General features: G+C 45.7%; 1 protein-coding gene across 3 annotated transcripts in view; it reads right to left on the bottom strand.

The window, feature by feature from the left end:
* The window catches only part of MYO3A (myosin IIIA), a 527,514-nt gene that overhangs the window by 166,616 nt on the left and 342,139 nt on the right, over window positions 1-18,759 (bottom strand). For all 3 annotated transcript variants that reach the window (XM_063921638.1, XM_063921639.1, XM_063921641.1), the window contains 2 exons: window positions 5,828-5,981; window positions 1,022-1,110 (listed from right to left, as the gene is read on the bottom strand). In XM_063921638.1, coding sequence (XP_063777708.1) covers window positions 1,022-1,110; window positions 5,828-5,981 — 243 coding nt within the window. The remainder of the gene's footprint in view (window positions 1-1,021; window positions 1,111-5,827; window positions 5,982-18,759) is intronic.

The following is an 18,759-nucleotide window of genomic DNA, read 5'->3' as shown; positions in this document are numbered from 1 at the left end:
GTCATTTGTGAAACCAGTTTTAAACCAGGAACATTCTAAATCTTTAGATAGACTAAAACCATAAAGCTCAATATGAGCATGGTAAAACATTATGACCATGATCAAACCGGTTCAAATAGATCTTCAAACTAGTTCAAGTTTAAGGGGTATATTCAATTGATGGCGGATCCTTTCCGACGGAAAGGATCCCACATTTGATTATCAATTAGCAGCCAAATCCTGTAAGATTTGGCCATTCCCGACAACGCCAATCCGACCTTTTTTTAGGTCAGATTGACACTGTCGGAAACGGGGCTAAAACCTGTCGGATTTGGCCGCGATTCTGTCAAAACATGTGGATCCGCAGCTATTATAATCGGCAGCCCAAATGAATAAGTCGGAACAATTTCCGACCTAAAAAAAGTCGGAAACTGCAGTCTTTTCAACAAGACGGCAGTTCCGACTTGAATTGAACACCCCCCTAAGTAACTAATTGTATCTAGTTTTTTCTAGTTCAGACTTTGCACTCAAACTTGATGGAACTGTGAAAACCATAATATTCAGGGGGCCTGATTTGGATTCCTACCCAAACCCGATGGTTTACATACAGTACAAATCCGATAGCTGAGGATCTGCACATGCGCAGCACGGCTCCTGCGTGATCGCTCACAGTCCCTCCTTAGCCACAGCGTTCTGGGGTATTTGGTGATCAGCCAGCAGGATCATTCTACAAAAAGGGGGGCGTACTGCCCTGTTTTGTAGGCGCGTCAAACCCACTGTCTGCATCATCAGACACAGACCTTCTGTTTCGATGGCCAATCTGAGTAAGACTACCAGCAGCTGTGCAATACCGTACAAATTGGAATTAGGCCCAGCGTTCAACGTCTTAACTTGAAGACATAAATGTGAGCTTCCAGCTTGAATCCTGGGTACTGACTTGAAGTTCTAACTACTAACCGCTTAGTGGTAAATCCAAAAAAGAATACTGTACTTCACGACTGGTTTGAGAACTTCAGGAGGTTGGCTGAAATAGATCACGTACCTTCCCTGCATAGTGATGAATTCCAAATGTTAGGTCTACTCCCTTCGGCCTCCAAAAATACTTTGATTTCAAGTTATCTTCAAATTTTTCTGTAAATTAAGTAACTTAAAACATTTAGCTACATTACATAACCATTATAACATTTCTTTTTCCATATTTAGGCAACACAAACAATAGTGACTAGACTGACATAAAAACAGTTTCTATTATTTGGCTAGTATCTGTCATGGATTTGTCATAAATGCATAAGGCCTGATTATGAGTTGGGAATAGAAAGAAAAGTAACTGTGCACCTGGACAAACAATGTTACAATGCAAGGGGTGCAAATACATACTTTTTTTTGCATGCAAGGTAAATACTAGACGCTTTTGCAAGTAGCTCACAATTGGACAACTTTACTCTACACTGCAATTTAGATTTCAGCTTGGACACACCTCTCTCAAATCTAAATCTGTCTGCACATTTTAAATCTGCCCCAGTTGTAGTGCATCATGATTCGTGCAGATGTTCAGCTACTGTACTTGCTCCTTCTGACTTTATTCCCAATTCAGAATCAGGCCCATAGTTCAATCAAGATTTTTTTTTAAGGCATACAGCCCTAAGAAAGAAAATGCTCCATGATACTTTCTTGCAGAAAACCCAAGTTCACTTTATCCAATACTATGACAATAGGGATATAGTTATGTGACCGGCAGTCAGGAGACCACCAGTCACATTACGGATGCCGGGATCCTGAACACTTGAACACCCGACAGTCAACATGCTGACAAACAGGGACTATTCCCACTAATGGGTGACCCATAGAGTGGGAATAGAACCTGTGCTACCCCCAAGCCGGCTTTCTAATCCTCGGGATCTCGGCGTCAGTATGGTGACTAGTGGGATCCCAAACGCCGGTCACCCATACCCAACCCATGACAATACATGGGTGAAGGAAAGTCAAAGTAGCATGGGCTATAGTAGTCAAAGTGAGAGATGATGTGAGAACAGATTGGTAATATGTGACAAACAGGGTATTTGTCCCAGTCCCCTATTAAATAGACTAATGATTTCTGTGGTAGTTTGCAGACTCATATCAAAGACAGGGTTAATTCCTCATATATTCCTGTACATAGAACATGGATACACAGGTGGAGCACATGGGTGTGACTACTTAGTGAGTTCTTAAGATGAGCTATAAGTTCTGATCTTGTGATGGGGCGTGGTGACCGATGCTAGTTAGTTGGCCAGTGACTACTGAAGTAGCCACTGTGTCTAGTCAGTGACAGGTTTGCGGGAATACATTTTGCTCATGATTGCTGGAAATACACCTATGCTGTCTGTACCAGCCTGACATTTTCTAGAATAAACTACAGCAAGCTGGTTCAGCAAGACTTGTGTGGGCGTTCAATTATTAGCTGAGTTTGCTACAAATATTAAGAATGATACAGGGGATATTCTGGCAATATTTCAATGAGGAGGTGACATGAGATATCAAGATACTGGATATGGGGATTAAAGGTGAGGGTGAAAGGGAGGAAAATGTCAATGGAGAATGTCATTTTATGAATGGTGTAGGAGGATGGAGGGAGTAGTGACAGTGTGGGGAGGAATGAAGGAAGATGATTAGCTTTGTCTTCATGTAATTATACAATATAATACTTTATTTGTCATTAACAAGACAGTCATGAAATGTCAATTAAATTAACATATGAGCACCCTGTACAGTGGAACAAGCAATAAACATATTCCATTTAAAAATTAATCCTGTTCCTTTTGTCCATTTAGCAAACGAACAGCTGTTGGGAAAAAAAAAGTACACTCCTAAAACGTTTTTGAGATGGCAATCTTTCGAAGACCAAGTCATTTGGATGACTAGGTTCAGCTAATCTGCATCTGGCTCTTCTTAGCACTCTGTTTTCATAAAGATCCTTCATATAGGGCAAGGACACCCCAATAATCTTACTGGCAGTCCTAACCACATGTTCTAGGGCAATATGCTCGGCTACAGTACAGTTCCCAAACCATACTGTGATTCCATAAGTCAGAACACTCTCTACTATAATTCGATAGAACCGAACTAACGTGTTCGTACTCAGACAGCCTTAAGTCTCCTTAAAAAGAAAAGGAGCTGCTGTGCCTTCTTAATCAAAAAAGTGCAATTTAAGGACCAAGGGGGTAATTCCAAGTTGATCGCAGCAGGAATTTTTTTAGCAGTTGGGCAAAACCTTGTGCACTGCAGGGGAGGCAGATATAACATGGTGGCTCTGTTGGTGGTTGAACCAACTCCTGTTTTTTACTTCGCTGAAAAGCGAAACAGTTTGCACACAAACCCTCATAAGTGACCAATTGATTCATATCAATTACCCCTGACTTACAAGATAAGCATGTTAGGGCTATAGGAGTGCTTGACAAATTCTCCTCATCACTTTTGCCGCTCACAAACATGGTATTAACCTGTTATCGACTACACAATTTGTGACTGAAGAACCCCCTATATATCAGTATATAGAGGTGAGATCAATCTGACCACAGTGCACCTGATTTGAGGGTCAGAACAGGACTGACATTACACAGAAAAGTCAGCACACATACTAGCAGTCAGTCACATGTTAAAGCATTAGACATTGTCATATGAGAATACAACCTCCATAATAACTTATACATAAGTAGGAAAATTGTACTTCTGTTTTAACTGGTTCTATTTTCAACATAATATGCAGAAAACACAGTAATATACAGGTCTCATATGCAATAGGTACTAAAAATTAACAATGCATACTAAGAAGTAGAGAGAATTTCTAGTACTGTATACCCTGCCTCCAGAGAGCGGGATACAGGGAGACTCACCACACTTCCATATCCAAGCAAATACGCTCGTAAGACGCTGAGTGGATTCAGACGCTACTGGTGTACACTGCCACTCTTGATAACTGATTACGGACACGGACGCTCACCAACGGACACGGACGCTGAGCGACTTCCACGTGTATGCAGTCGCTAAGGCCTGCGACTCGGTCTGGGTGGGTTTATCTCCAGTGTACACAACCGCAGCGTCTAAGCTGCGACAGAGTACCCTCGTGGTAGCATCTGAGCCGGAAGTGAGGTCATTCAGTTCATGAAATGAGAGACACGCGGGAACTGGCCATGAACTCGGAGGAGGGACGGCCAGGAGAGCGTCTGAAACCCCCCGTTAACTTAAACTCCCAGGATCGCGGCCTCTACCTAGTTCTGGCGCCTATGATCCCCAGAGCGTAGCGCTGTCACACTCGAGATGTTCGGCGCATCAACACACTGTTTGTAGTCTCCACCAAATCAGTGTAGCTGTGTCCTGACCCCTCTAGTAAGAGGAAGTCCATAGACTCACCGTCTCCCCATGCTCCGGCCACAGCCTGGTTACGTCTGCTGGACCTGCTAGAACATCCGACACAGACGCCCGTCGAGACAGCACTGATACCCGAAGGTAAGCGTTGTTGCGACCCGGTGGGGAGTTGTTGGAGCGACTCTTTCAAATATGCGTTTAAGACCCTGTTAAGATAAGTCGCTCTAAAAATATAGTAAGTCTATAAAAATAAAATAATAAAAGCTTTAGGCTGCTTTATTCACAGCAGCCCTGTGACCATGCGGCTCCCTGCCGCACCAAGCAGAAAACTGATCTGACTGAGTCAGTGGGCGGGACTATATAGTGGAGGCCCCAATGCATCCTGGGAGGCCAGAAAGCTCGTGACCGTGTTGGTGCCATTTTCGCTGTCGCTCGACAATATCCCAGTGTTATCCTGTGTATAATCCTGTGGACCCAGCCAGAGAAATCTAAATTGCAGTGCAAAAATAAATCTGTTTAATATTTGTGGGTTACATGCAAAAACAGTCAGTATTTCCCTGCACACAAAAAACATACATTTCCTCTCCTTGTATGGCAACATGGGGCCTGTTTCAGCATGGATCGCAAAAGCAAAATATCTCTCTAATGGGCAAAACCATGTGCACTGCAGGGGGTGCAGATATATCATGCGCACAGAGAGTTAGATTTGGGTGGGGTGTGTTCAAACTGAAATCTAAATTGCAGTGTAAAAATAAAGCAGTCACTATTTACACTGTACAGAAAAAATAACCCACCCAAATCTAACTCTCTCTGCACATGTTACATTTGTCCCACCTGCAGTGCACATGGTTTAGCCCATTAGAGAAAGATTTTGCTTTTGCAATCCATGCTGAATTACGCCCATGGTTTGTTCCAGATACAAAGTTACTTGCTTTTTTCTGCTTTACTTCCAAATCAGAATCAGGCCCTATGTCACTCTAGCCTTCTGGGTCCTCGTGCTGCTCCAAAATTAATAGATTTTGATCCTCTTCTAAGTATATGAAGTCTGGTGCACGCACAGCTAAGTATCAACTGTGCACTCAACGGGGGGAATTCAAATGTTTGAATCGTCGGTTGTGTGTCTGTTTTTTCCTGTCTATTAGATAGGAAAAAACAGACACCCAACTGACTTTCAAACAATTGAATCTCCCCCAACATGTCATATTGTATACTTGATAAAATAAATTGTTGTGCTAATTTAGGTGTCTATTCATTAAGCAGTAAAAAGAGTGGAGAAGAGAGCCTGTGGAGAAGTTGCCTATGCCTATGGCAACCAATCAGCTGCTCCGTACAATTGTATAGTGTGCAAATTATAATTGTTACTTCAATGCTGATTGGTTGCCATGGGCAAGTTCTGCACTGGCTCACTTCTCCGCCTTTTTCACTGCTTCATGAACAGACCCCTTAGTCTGTCTGATATTAAGTTACAGCTCTACTCTTATAAGGTAATTGCAACAGAACCTACCTACAAGTGTCTGGTCAGTTGCCCTCGGGAATCTAATTTCCTCATCGAGAAGTGACAGTAGGCCCATTGGTTTTTGTAAGAACATATCCAAAAGAGGTCTGTTATCTTCATACTCAATAACCCTTGCATCCACGTCTTCATTTAAATATTCATTCTTAGAAGAAGAAAAAAAATGTTACATTAATGTTTTCAGATGTTAAATATTTTTCACCTCACAGAAGGCACTCCTAGCAAAAATTATGAAATCATTGCAAGACAAGATTGCCCAAAGTCAAATTGCAGCCTCAGAGTAGTTACAGAGTTGGACAGTTAGCATTTGTCAATGTACGCTTGTGTCTAGGAGATGGCAGCTTTTCTCCTGCTCAGCACACACCATATATAAATGTTTTTCTTTCATCAGCAATGAAACATTAACTGATGGGATGTGAAAAACCAATTCATATGAGCTTGTCTGCTGAGGGGAAAGCATCTTCACATGGGGGGTAATTCCAAGTTGATCGCAGCAGGATTTTTGATAGCAACTGGGCAAAACCATGTGCACTGCAGGGGAGGCAGATATAACATGTGCAGAGAGAGTTAGATTTGGGTGTGGTGTGTTCAATCTGCAATCTAAATTGCAGTGTAAAAATAAAGCAGCCAGTATTTACCCTGCACAGAAACAATATCTCTGTTAACATCTCTGTTAATCCTGCTGGGAGAGGACTCTAGAGTCAAAACTAGACCCGTTCGCTCACTGCTTTTTAATGCAGCAGAGCAAACGGGTCCCTACTGCACATGCACCGGCACTGTAGTGCGCCGGCGCATGCCAGACGGCCGAAGGCCGTAGCAGGGATGTGATCGCCTCTGCCTGATTGACAGGCAGAGGCAATCGCTGGACAGCAGGGGGCGGAACAGCGGCGTTTGGCCGCCGTTTTGTGGGTGCGGTCCGGCCTGGCCATCGCAGGAGTGGCCGGACCGAACAGGGGGTGGGCCGCAGCAGCTGCGTGACGTGACGGGGAGCGATGAGTAGCTCCCGACCAGCACGCTAAAGCTGCGCTGGCCGGGAGCTACTGTTGAAGTGCAAAGGCATCACCGCTGTGGGATGCCTTTGCACTTCTGCGGGAGGGGGGCGGACTGACATGCAGGGCGGACTAGCCCTGTGCTGGGCGTACCCCCGCATGTCAGGGAAGATGATCATAGCTGTGCTAAATTTAGCACAGCTACGATCAACTCGGAATGACCCCCAGTACAAACACACTAATTAAAATATATTTAAAATATGGTTCTACTGTTAAATGTAAATATGTTGATAAATATGAAATAAAAGATTTGAGATATAGTTTTTATACAATTTATTTTTATTGGGAAGTAAAAGACAATAACATTGATCGGAGAGAAAAGTAAAACACAGGTTATCACAAATTATTATTATTATTATTACCAGTTATTTATATATTGCACACCTATTCCGCAGCGCTTTACAGAGAATATTTGGCCATTTTCATCAGTCCCTGCGCCATGGGAGCTTATAATCTTTGGGCCCGTTTCAGACTGGATAGCTGCTGTGCGTTATTGCAGCAGTTAGAGTTAAGATAGCCGCCGCCCTTACAGTAAAAACCCGCCATGTGCAAGTGTGCGAATACATGCGCAGTCATTCGATAATCGTCCGCTGTGTGATTTTGCACAACAATCAGCTCTTAATTGGGCCCTATATTCCAAACCACATGTGCACACTTACACACTAGGGTTAATTTTGTGTATACAAGCTCCACCTAGTTGGGTCATGGTGGGAATCAAACCCAAGACCTCAGTGCTGTGAGGCAGTAATGCTAACCATTACACCGCCCGTGCTGCCCACATATGTAATTAACCGAAATGAAAACACAACAGATAGATACAAATGGAATACTGTGAACATTACGGAGAAAGTTCACTGCAAGTGATATCCAAGGGAAATGTTTTAGGCATCAACACTTGGTGTAAGGGAAATAAGCAAATGGAGGTGGGAAATGAAAGAGAGGAATGATAATCCGAGAGAGCGAAGTCCAGACCACGACTGTGAGTAATTTCGCTTTGTAAGAGGAAAAAGGTGACTAAGAATAAAAAGATGTCAGCACTCACCTATAGGTCCAAGTTGATACAAGATTTTTTTATAGTAGCTTCTGGATAACTTACTGTATTGTATTCATTTGATATAATTTTACTGATTTCTTCCTGTTTAAGGAACTAGTTATAAGAACTGAAGATTACACCAAAAACAAGGGGCTGGCACTGAGTAATGTGGAGTACCCCGACAAAAAATAGTAATACAGGACTTCATGTTACTACATTAAGCCCCCTCTGATATTTCCTCATGTACTTTTTTATCCAGTTTATAGTCAAAGACAAGTAAGAAACTGGTGGTGGTGAAGGCTATATATACAGTATTATACTATTTATGTCTAATGGTTTTTTCATCATTCTACAATATGCTCTTATACACGCAGAAACCTTAGTTTCTGCATGTTTTTAGAAAAATAAAGTTAAGTGGTTGGGCATGCTGGGACTTGTAGTTTCACAACAGCTGGAGAGCCACAGGTTGGCCAGGCCTGATCTAGGTTATTCAAGAGATATCTCTGATATCTCCTTGTGTCCCTTACAGAAATAAAGTGGCATACTGTCCCCATACACTAGTATGGCTATGACTATCAAGATCTGAATACTGCTCCGTAAGGAACCCGTCCCTGCGATGTGCTCTAACGGCTTCTGCGCATGTGCGGCCCCGCAGATGACACATGCACAGGGGCCATTTCTGGTGAGGGTTCCTGGGGAACCCTCTGTTGGCTGAATCTACAATGAATAGCCTATAGGATACAGCGAGCTGACGCCATCTTCAGATGCAGTAGCTACGGGGACCAATATCGGGAATGCGCTGCATTCCAGAAATTGGTAAATCTCATAGCATCAAATCCTCCATAGAAACCTATGTGGGATGCGGCTGCCAGCAGGAATGTAGGGATCCCTCTGTGCAGGGCCGGCATCTGTGCAGAGCCAGCAGTACCCACTTAGCAGAGTCTGCAAAGCAGGGAGGCGCCGGACTGGAAAGGCGCTCTGCCACTCTTCTAAGCAGTAGCACAGATGGTACTCTGACTTGAGCCGGAACGGCGCCGTGCCAATGGAAGCAAGTCAGTCACAGTGAGCCCAGCTCTGGGAGGAGGAGTGTTGTGTGGGCAGAGCGGGGGATCGGGAACCAATAGTGGCAGGGTAGGGGTTGAGACTGGGAAGGAAAATTTCTGGTGGGCTTCAAGAGGCAGGCTGAGTCGCTGACACCGGCAATGCAGAGGGGAAGAGTCGGAGCAGCTGTACACGCGCCACTCAGTATTTCCACTGCGGCACCATGAGGTGACGTCTCTGTATATATACGTCGGGCGAGCAGGTAGGCTATAATAAATTTTGCTCTTTGTACAGTATGAGTGAGGGCAGCGGGGGGGAGGGGGGGAGGTGAGGCATGATTATGTTTGAGCTGCTGTCTATGGAGGTCTGGGGGTCCTGGGGTGGTCATGGTGGCTAAGCTGCCTGTCTACGGAGGGGGGGAGGGGGGCATGAATTCCATGTTGCTTTCGCTCTCTCTCTATGTAGTTATCTCTTTCTCTCTATGTGCCCCCTTTATGTACAGTAGCACTCTCTCTCTCCATGTAGCATGCTATTTCTCCCTATTAGGGTGATTCCAAGTTGATCGCAGCAGGAATTTTGTTAGCAGTTGGGCAAAACCAAGGCCCTCATTCCGAGTTGTTCGCTCGCAAGCTGCTTTTAGCAGCATTGCACACGCTAAGCCGCCGCCTACTGGGAGTGAATCTTAGCTTAGCAGAATTGCGAACGAAAGATTCTCAAAATTGCGAATAGAAATTTCTTAGCAGTTTCTGAGTAGCTCCACACTTACTCTGCCACTGCGATCAGTTCAGTCAGTTTCGTTCCTGGTTTGACGTCACAAACACACCCAGCGTTCGCCCAGACACTCCCCCATTTCTCCAGCCACTCCCGCGTATTTCCCAGAAACGGCAGCGTTTTTTCACACACACCCATAAAATGGTCAGTTTCCGCCCGGAAACACCCACTTCCTGTCAATCACACTCCGATCACCAGAACGAAGAAAAAACCTTGTAATGCCGTGAGTAAAATACCAAACTTCTTAGCAAATTTACTTGACGCAGCCGCAGTGCGAACATTGCGCATGCGCAGTTAGCGGAAAATTGCACCGATGCGAAGAAAAATAACGAGCGAACAACTCGGAATGAGGGCCCATGTGCACTTCAGGGGAGGCAGATGTAACATGTGCAGAGAGAGTTAGATTTGGGTGTGGTGTGTTCAATCTGCAATCTAAATTGCAGTGTAAAAATAAAGCAGTCAGTATTTACCCTGCACAGAAACAAAATAACCCACCCAAATCTAACTCTCTCTGCACATGTTATATCTGCCCCCCCTGCAGTGCACATGGTTTTGCCCAACTGCTAACAAAGGGGGTAATTCCAAGTTGATCGCAGCAGGAAATTTTTTAGCAGTTGGGCAAAACCATGGGGGGTCATTCCGAGTTGTTCGCTCGGTATTTTTTTCTCGCAACGGAGCGTTTAGTCGCTAATGCGCATGCGCAATGTCCGCAGTGCGACTGCGCCAAGTAAATTTGCTATGCAGTTAGGTATTTTACTCACGGCATTACGAGGTTTTTTCTTCGTTCTGGTGATCGGAGTGTGATTGACAGGAAGTGGGTGTTTCTGGGCGGAAACTGGCCGTTTTATGGGAGTGTGCGAAAAAACGCTACCGTTTCCGGGAAAAACGCGGGAGTGGCTGGAGAAACGGAGGAGTGTCTGGGCGAACGCTGGGTGTGTTTGTGACGTCAAACCAGGAACGACAAGCACTGAACTGATCGCAGATGCCGAGTAAGTCTGGAGCTACTCAGAAACTGCTAAGAAGTGTCTATTCGCAATTCTGCTAATCTTTCGTTCGCAATTTTGATAAGCTAAGATTCACTCCCAGTAGGCGGCGGCTTAGCGTGTGCAAAGCTGCTAAAAGCAGCTTGCGAGCGAACAACTCGGAATGACCCCCCATGTGCACTGCAGGGGAGGCAGATATAGCATGTGCAGAGAGAGTTAGATTTGGGTGGGTTATTTTGTTTCTGTGCAGGGTAAATACTGGCTGCTTTATTTTTTACACTGCAGTTTAGATTGCAGATTGAACACACCCCACCCAAATCTAACTCTCTCTGCACATGTTACATCTGCCTCTCCTGCAGTGCACATGGGGGGTCATTCCGAGTTGTTCGCTCGCAAGCTGCTTTTAGCAGCTTTGCACACGCTAAGCCGCCGCCTACTGGGAGTGAATCTTAGCATATCAAAATTGCGAACGAAAGATTAGCAGAATTGCGAATAGACACTTCTTAGCAGTTTCTGAGTAGCTCCAGACTTACTCGGCATCTGCGATCAGTTCAGTGCTTGTCGTTCCTGGTTTGACGTCACAAACACACCCAGCGTTCGCCCAGACACTCCTCCGTTTCTCCAGCCACTCCCGCGTTTTTCCCAGAAACGGTAGCGTTTTTTCACACACTCCCATAAAACGGCCTGTTTCCGCCCAGAAACACCCACTTCCTGTCAATCACACTCCAATCACCAGAACGAAGAAAAAACCTCGTAATGCCGTGAGTAAAATACCTAACTGCATAGCAAATTTACTTGGCGCAGTCGCACTGCGGACATTGCGCATGCACATTAGCGACTAAACGCTCCGTTGCGAGAAAAAAATACAGAGCGAACAACTTGGAATGACCCCCATGGTTTTGCCCAACTGCTAAAAAATTTCCTGCTGCGATCAACTTGGAATTACCCCCTATCTCCGTTCCATCTCTCTCTCTCTCGTCATGTTTGTCTCTCTCACCATGTCTCTCTCTCGCCATGTGTGTATCTCTCTCGCTATGTCTGTCTCGTCATCTGTCTCTTGCTCTCACCATGTCTCTCTCTCTCTCTCACCATGGTGGACATTCCGAGTTGATCGCTCGCTAGCAGTTTTTAGCAGCCGTGCAAACGCTAAGCCGCCTCCCACTGGAAGTGTATTTTAGCTTAGCATAAGTGCGAACGAAAGGATCGCAGAGTGGCTACAAAATAATTTTGTGCAGTTTCAGAGTAGCTTCAGACCTACTCATCGCTTGCGATCACTTCAGACTGTTCAGTTCCTGTTTTGACGTCACAAACACGCCCTGCGTTCGCCCAGCCACGCCTGCGTTTTTTCTGCCATGCCTGCATTTTTCCTGCCACGCCTGCGTTTTTCCTGCCATGCCTGCATTTTTCCTGCCACGCCTGCATTTTTCCTGGTACGCCTGCATTTTTCCAAACACTCCCTGAAAACGGTCAGTTGACACCCAGAAACGCCCACTTCTTGTCAATCACTCTGCAGCGAGCAGTGCGACAGAAAAGCTTCGCTAGACCTTGTGTGAAACTACATTATTCTTTGTAATAGTACAACGTGCGTGCACATTGCGCCGCATGCGCAGAAGTGCAATTTTTTTGCCTCATCACTGCGCAGTGACCGAAAGCAGCTAGCGATCAACTCTGAATGACCACCCATGTGTCTATCTTTAGCCATGTCTGTCTTGTCATCTGTCTCTTGCTCTCGCCATGTCTCTCACTCTCGCTGTCTCTCTCTTGCCATAGCTCTCTCTCTCTCTCGCCATGCTCCTCTCGCCATCTGTCTTTTGCTCTCAATTTCTATCTCCACCTCTCTCACTCTCACCATGTCTCTCTCTCTCTCTCTCTCTTGTCATCTTTCTCTCTCCTGCCATGTCTCTCTCTCTCACCATGTCTCTTCCATGCCATCTCTCTCTTTCTCCCTTCCCATTCCTCTCTCTCTCTCGCCATGTCTCTCTCATCATGCCTCTCTCGCTCTCTCATGTCCTTTTCTGCGCCCATAAGTCAAGGAAGACACATTTTTTCTCACAGCCTCCTGAGCAGCGAGAAAAAATGTGTGCAAACGCGACACTTCGGGCATCCAAACACTTGTTTGGACACCCAAAGCAGGACTTTAGAAGTGTTTAGCCAAGTTTGGGTGCAACATGCACAATATGCATCGAGCGACTAGACACAATTGAATACGGACAATCATTTTTCCATCTAAGCAGACCCATTTAGACGCCCATAGCAATTCAATTCCCCCCTCTTCGTATATGGAGCACTACTGTGGTCATTGTGTATAAGGAGCAATAGTGTGGCCATTAGGGGTAATTCCAAGTTGATTGCAGCAGGAATTTTGTTAGCAGTTGGGCAAAACCATGTGCACTGCACGGGGGGGAATGTAACATGTGCAGAGAGAGTTAGATTTGGGTGGGGTGTGTTCAATCTGCAATCTAATTTGCAGTGTAAAAATAAAGCAGACAGTATTTACCCTGCACAGAAACAAAATAACCCACCCAAATCTAACTCTTTCTGCACTTGTTATATCTACCCCCCCCCCACCCTGCAGTGCACATGGTTTTGCCCAACTGCTAACAAAATTCCTGCTGCGATCAACTTTGAATTACCCCCCTTGTGTATAAGGAGCAATATTGTGGGCATTGTGTATAAGGAGCAATATTGTGGGCATTGTGTATAGGGGCACTACTGTGTGTCATAGCATGAATAAGGAACACTTCTATGTCATGTAACAAATCAGGGGCACTACGTGTGGTGTATTGTGAATAAGATTGTGCTTGGGCCCACACCCCTTTCTTGTGGGACCACACCCCTTTCTTGTGGGACCACACCCCTTTTTGCAGTACATGCCTTCAGCGCGTGCTATCCTTTTATTACATATGGGATCAAGGGCGCAAGTTTATAGTTTCCTTGAGGGCACCGAACACCCTAGCACCATCCCTGCCTCTGTGATACATTCAAGGGATGCTTAATTTTTGTGGTTAACCCCCTGAAAACTGGTATTTTTAGGGATTAAGCTGAAAATGTATAATGATACATAGGCTCCAGATCGTGTTATACCACACTGTGCAAGCTGCCAGTTTACTTTGTGCTTCTGAGACCAGTCATAGAGACTGCAACATTTTTACCATTACACTGTAATTATTATGTTACATTATGTGCCCTTTTAATGTATTTTGACATTGTATATAATATTGTATATAATAGTATTTAAACTCATTTGATTAACTCTCACTGTACAAACACAAGACTTTTAAGCGCTTCTCTTGTCTTCTTTCTATCTAGCCACCCTCATCCCTCTGCTAGGTCATCCACCCCTGCACTCTTGAAGTGCTCCAACCAACTCCTCATTACTGTTCCTCTTCTCCTCCTCCCTGTAGCTGCCCTGCTTACACAACAGCCCCAATCACTCATTCCCTATTATATTTTCTTTGTAAAAACTTCTGGTGTGTTGTATGTGTGTGTGTGTGTGTGTGGGGGGGGGGGCTGCCTATTAAGTCAGTAAGTGGCCCCACAATATGAGATGGCAGCCCTGCTGATGGGGCTCTATTATGGAAGACAGCCACGTGTGATTGCGCTGGGCTTACTGAATACTTCCAGCAGACTGTTGAAGCAGTGATTTGTCAGGGGCGGAATACCGGCTCCGTCGTACGCCTCTACTGGTTGTTTCATGCATGGCCGGATTAAAGGGGGCGGGTGTCCTGGGGATGAGCAGAGCTGGATTAAAGGGGGAGGGGCACAAGGGGCAAGAACCTGTTCTATTGCTGCCCCCTCACGTGTGACAAAAGGAGGAACAAATACAGCAGGCAGAGCCAGTGGGCGATGAGGACAGGATATGGTAGTATGGAGGAGGGGGCCCCAAATGGTCTTTCTTAGGGCCCCATGAGGTCTAAATCCGCCTCTACATACACTCACTGGCTGGTGAGCTGTATATAATTATATAACTAGTGGCATAACTACTGCTGGTGCACAGTTATGTGGCTGCTATGGGACCCAGGCGGCCTCAAGGACCTACTGCTCTCCCTGCACCCAGTCACACACGGAGCAATGGCACCAGTGCAATGGAGCCTGACTATGGAGGTGACCTTGGACAGGGAGGCTCTGGTCCACTCTCAGCCATTGTTCTCGCTCTCCTCATCCAGCTTGAAGAACGAAGTGGAGAGCCGATTTGGCCCCGTGGAGAGGGGCCACCTTCAACCTGTTGGAGACATGCGGCGTGTGCCGATTGAACATCTAGAGCTGGAGCCCCTGCCTGCTGCACTGCCAGCACTCTCTGTGCCTGCCTGTCTGCCACGATCCATTTCTTCAGCATGCTGCAGCCCATGCAGGATGTGTACTGTGACCCCCCCAATTATACACCATGCAGGGTGAGCACTGAAGATCATCCCCCAATATCCCAATATGTGCTCTGACACCCCCACCCATACCCTGAACACAGGGCCAGATTAACAATGGGGCGGATGGAGCTACAGCTCCAGGTCTCCACATAAAAATAGGCCCATCATTATGACAGTATGACGATAACAAGCCACCTAGCTGGCCATAGTATTATAAGTATTACATATGTATTTCTAGTTTTCTCAAACGGCACTGGTCTCCTCCTCTTCTCCGTATAGGCCCATAAAATATTTCCAGCCCCAGGTCTATGTATGTGTCCCTTCATCTGGCCCTGACTGAGCATGCCGAGTACGGTGATCCCCCCACCCCTTCCTACTATACACTGAACACTGTGTGCACTGACCCTCACACCCAAATATGTGCTCTGACCACCCACCCCCATACTATGTTAAAGGTGAATATTATAGCCCCCCAAAATGTGTCCACTTTGATGACCCCCCCCCCTCCCCCCTGAGGGGCCATCACAAATATTACGGAATTGGCAGCTTATCATATAATTGAATAAGAGACAGAAAGAGAACTGCTGTACTGCTAAAACCTATAACCAATACATACAATATTTTTCCAAATTGAATAGTTAAATAGGACACACCTGTCCACACTCTTCATCCACCTGTGCAGCAAACACTTAGCCATATGTTTTCTTCCTAGAGTGATTATGTGCTCCATGATGAGGCTGGTGAATGCAATGATTAAAGGAATTAATTACTGTATCCAGTATCGAGAATAAGCTAGAAAAGCTCCAAGAGGGCTGAAACTAGTTTTCTTATTTAGATTATAAACATTTACACCTTGGTAAATGCGCTCCTCGTGACCTTAATTGACATTTAATTTTTTGACAATCATTTTTTGAATGCTTATGATGGAATGCTACAAGGGCATGACCTGTCAGAGTGTAGAGAGCGTGGCATGGCTTGAAGGTAAATCAGTAAAAGGGGCATTACCTTGTGGAGCCTGTCAGCACCAAGCAACGGTATCCGTTTGTATGGTCGACAATGTTAAGGTCAACAGTCATTAGGTCGACCACTATATGTTGACATTGACATGGCTGACATGGACATCTGGTCGACACGTGAAAATTGTTGATACATGAAAAGGTCGACATGGCTTTTAAAAAATAAATAAATTGATTTTTACATTTTTCATACTTTACCATCCACGCAGACTATGATTGGGAATGGTGACCTTGCCTTCGCTCGCCATGCAAGGGGACGTGGAACACTAACTGGGGTTTCTTGTCATGTTATGGAAAAAATGAAACCAAAAACAGTTAAAAAATCCATGTCGACCTTTTCATGTGTCGACCAGTCCCGTGTTGGCCATTTTCATGTGTCGACCATATGTCCATGTCGACCAATAGTGGTCGACCTAATGAATGTCGACCTTAACATTGTTGATCATTCATGCCGGAACCCCAAGCAACATGAAGGCAATATTGCAACATCAGTCCTTTAGAAGAGGATGAAGTCTTCTAAAACACTAGAAGCACTAGTCAACTTCCTCCGTGACCTGGTCATGCTTGGCCCCATAGTGGTTAGCAGGCTGAGCAAGGTAGTACTCCCCTCAGCAAGCGCCCCTGGAAAGTGCCATCCTGGCTAACCCCTAGTTATAACCCTGGTTATAACATACAAGTACAGTAGTTCTTCTTTATTTTTACTATTTTACAAATTTAAGATTCTTTGTTACCTTAAAAGTATGCATTTTCATTTTGTGCAATACAAAGATAGGAAAGTTGTTGTAGAATAGCTAAGGTGGACTGGGTACAGTGCTCATGATTATAAAACACAGAGACCTTGTATGGATATCTTGTGGGCACCTCTAGCTAGAGAAATGGAGATGGTGGAGCTACTGTAGAAAAAAACACAGAAGTGATAGAAGCACAATGGGCCCGATTCAGATTTGTGGTGGGATGTAATGGAGTCCGAGATCGCTAGAGGTGATGGATTCCGGTCGATCTCGGATGGCTTTTAATGTGGCAATCACAAGGCATGGTTTTGCCTTGTAAGTATTTGCCCCTTTAAAAAAATGTCTGAGGTCTGCCGGCATCTGGCACCTCTGGTGATCTCCATTACATCCCACTGGTGGTTGGAGTTGCTATCAATGCTGCTTACATAGAAGCAGCAATAGCTCTAATATGGTAATGCAGCAGAAAGCATGACTCCTTATACGAGCTGCATCCTAGGATGCAATATTGGATCATCTACAACACCATCAGGCAACTTGCGGCACCCATGCTGCCATGCAAGCAGGGCCGGTGCTAGGATGTTCGGCGCCCCCTACAAACTATAAATTTGCGCCCTCCCGTACTTTACAAAGGGACAGCGCACATAATACTCCCTGTAGTAGATGGACTTGCACACGTAAAGCCCCCTGTACCAGTGACGCTTATACAAGATGCAGTGACGCTTACACACATAACACCCCCTGAAGCAGTGACGCTTGCACACGTAACGCACCCTGAAGCAGTGACGCTTACACACATAACGCACCCTGTAGCATTGACGCTTACACACAACGCACCCTGTACCAGTGACGCTTATACAAGATGCAGTGACGCTTACACACGTAACACCCCCTGAAGCAGTGACGCTTGCACACGTAACGCACCCTGTAGCATTGATGCTTACACACATAACGCACCCTGTAGCATTGACGCTTACACACAACGCACCCTGTAGCAGTGATGTTTACACACGTAACACCCCCTGTACCAGTGACGCTTATACAAGATGAATTGACGCTTACACACATAACACCCCCTGAAGCAGTGACGCTTACATGCGTAACGCCCCCTGCAGCATTGACGCTTACACACATAATGCACCCTGTAGCATTGGCGCTTACACACAACGCACCCTGTAGCAGTGACGCTTACACACGTAACGCCCGCTGTACCAGTGATGCTTACACATACAACTCCCCCTGTACCAGTGACGCTTACACACGTAACGCCCGCTGTACCAGTGATGCTTACACATACAACTCCCCCTGTACCAGTGACGCTTACACACGTAACGCCCGCTGTACCAGTGATGCTTACACATACAACTCCCCCTGTACCAGTGACGCTTGCACACGTAACGCCCGCTGTACCAGTGATGCTTACACATACAACTCCCCCTGTACCAGTGACGCTTACACACGTAACGCCCGCTGTACCAGTGATGCTTACACATACAACTCCCCCTGTACCAGTGACGCTTACACACGTAACGCCCGCTGTACCAGTGATGCTTACACATACAACTCCCCCTGTACCAGTGACGCTTACACACGTAACGCCCGCTGTACCAGTGATGCTTACACATACAACTCCCCCTGTACCAGTGACGCTTGCACACGTAACGCCCCCTGTACCAGTGATGCTTACACAAGACGCAGTGACGCTTACACACATAATGCACCCTGTAGCACTGACGCTTACACACGTAACACGCCCTGTAGCAGTGACGCTTGCACACGTAACGCCCCCTGTACCCGTGACGCTTGCACACGTAACGCCCCCTGTACCAGTGACGCTTATATAAGATGCAACGCCCCCTGAAGCAGTAACGCTTACACACATTATGCTGCACAGTCCCACATACACATATACATACACACACGTACATACTGTGACAAGAA

This window comes from Pseudophryne corroboree, chromosome 5 (assembly GCF_028390025.1).
Source record: "Pseudophryne corroboree isolate aPseCor3 chromosome 5, aPseCor3.hap2, whole genome shotgun sequence".
Taxonomy (NCBI): Eukaryota; Metazoa; Chordata; class Amphibia; order Anura; family Myobatrachidae; genus Pseudophryne; species Pseudophryne corroboree.
The sequence above is the reverse complement of the archived record's forward strand: the minus strand, read 5'-3'. Positions and strand labels throughout refer to the sequence as shown.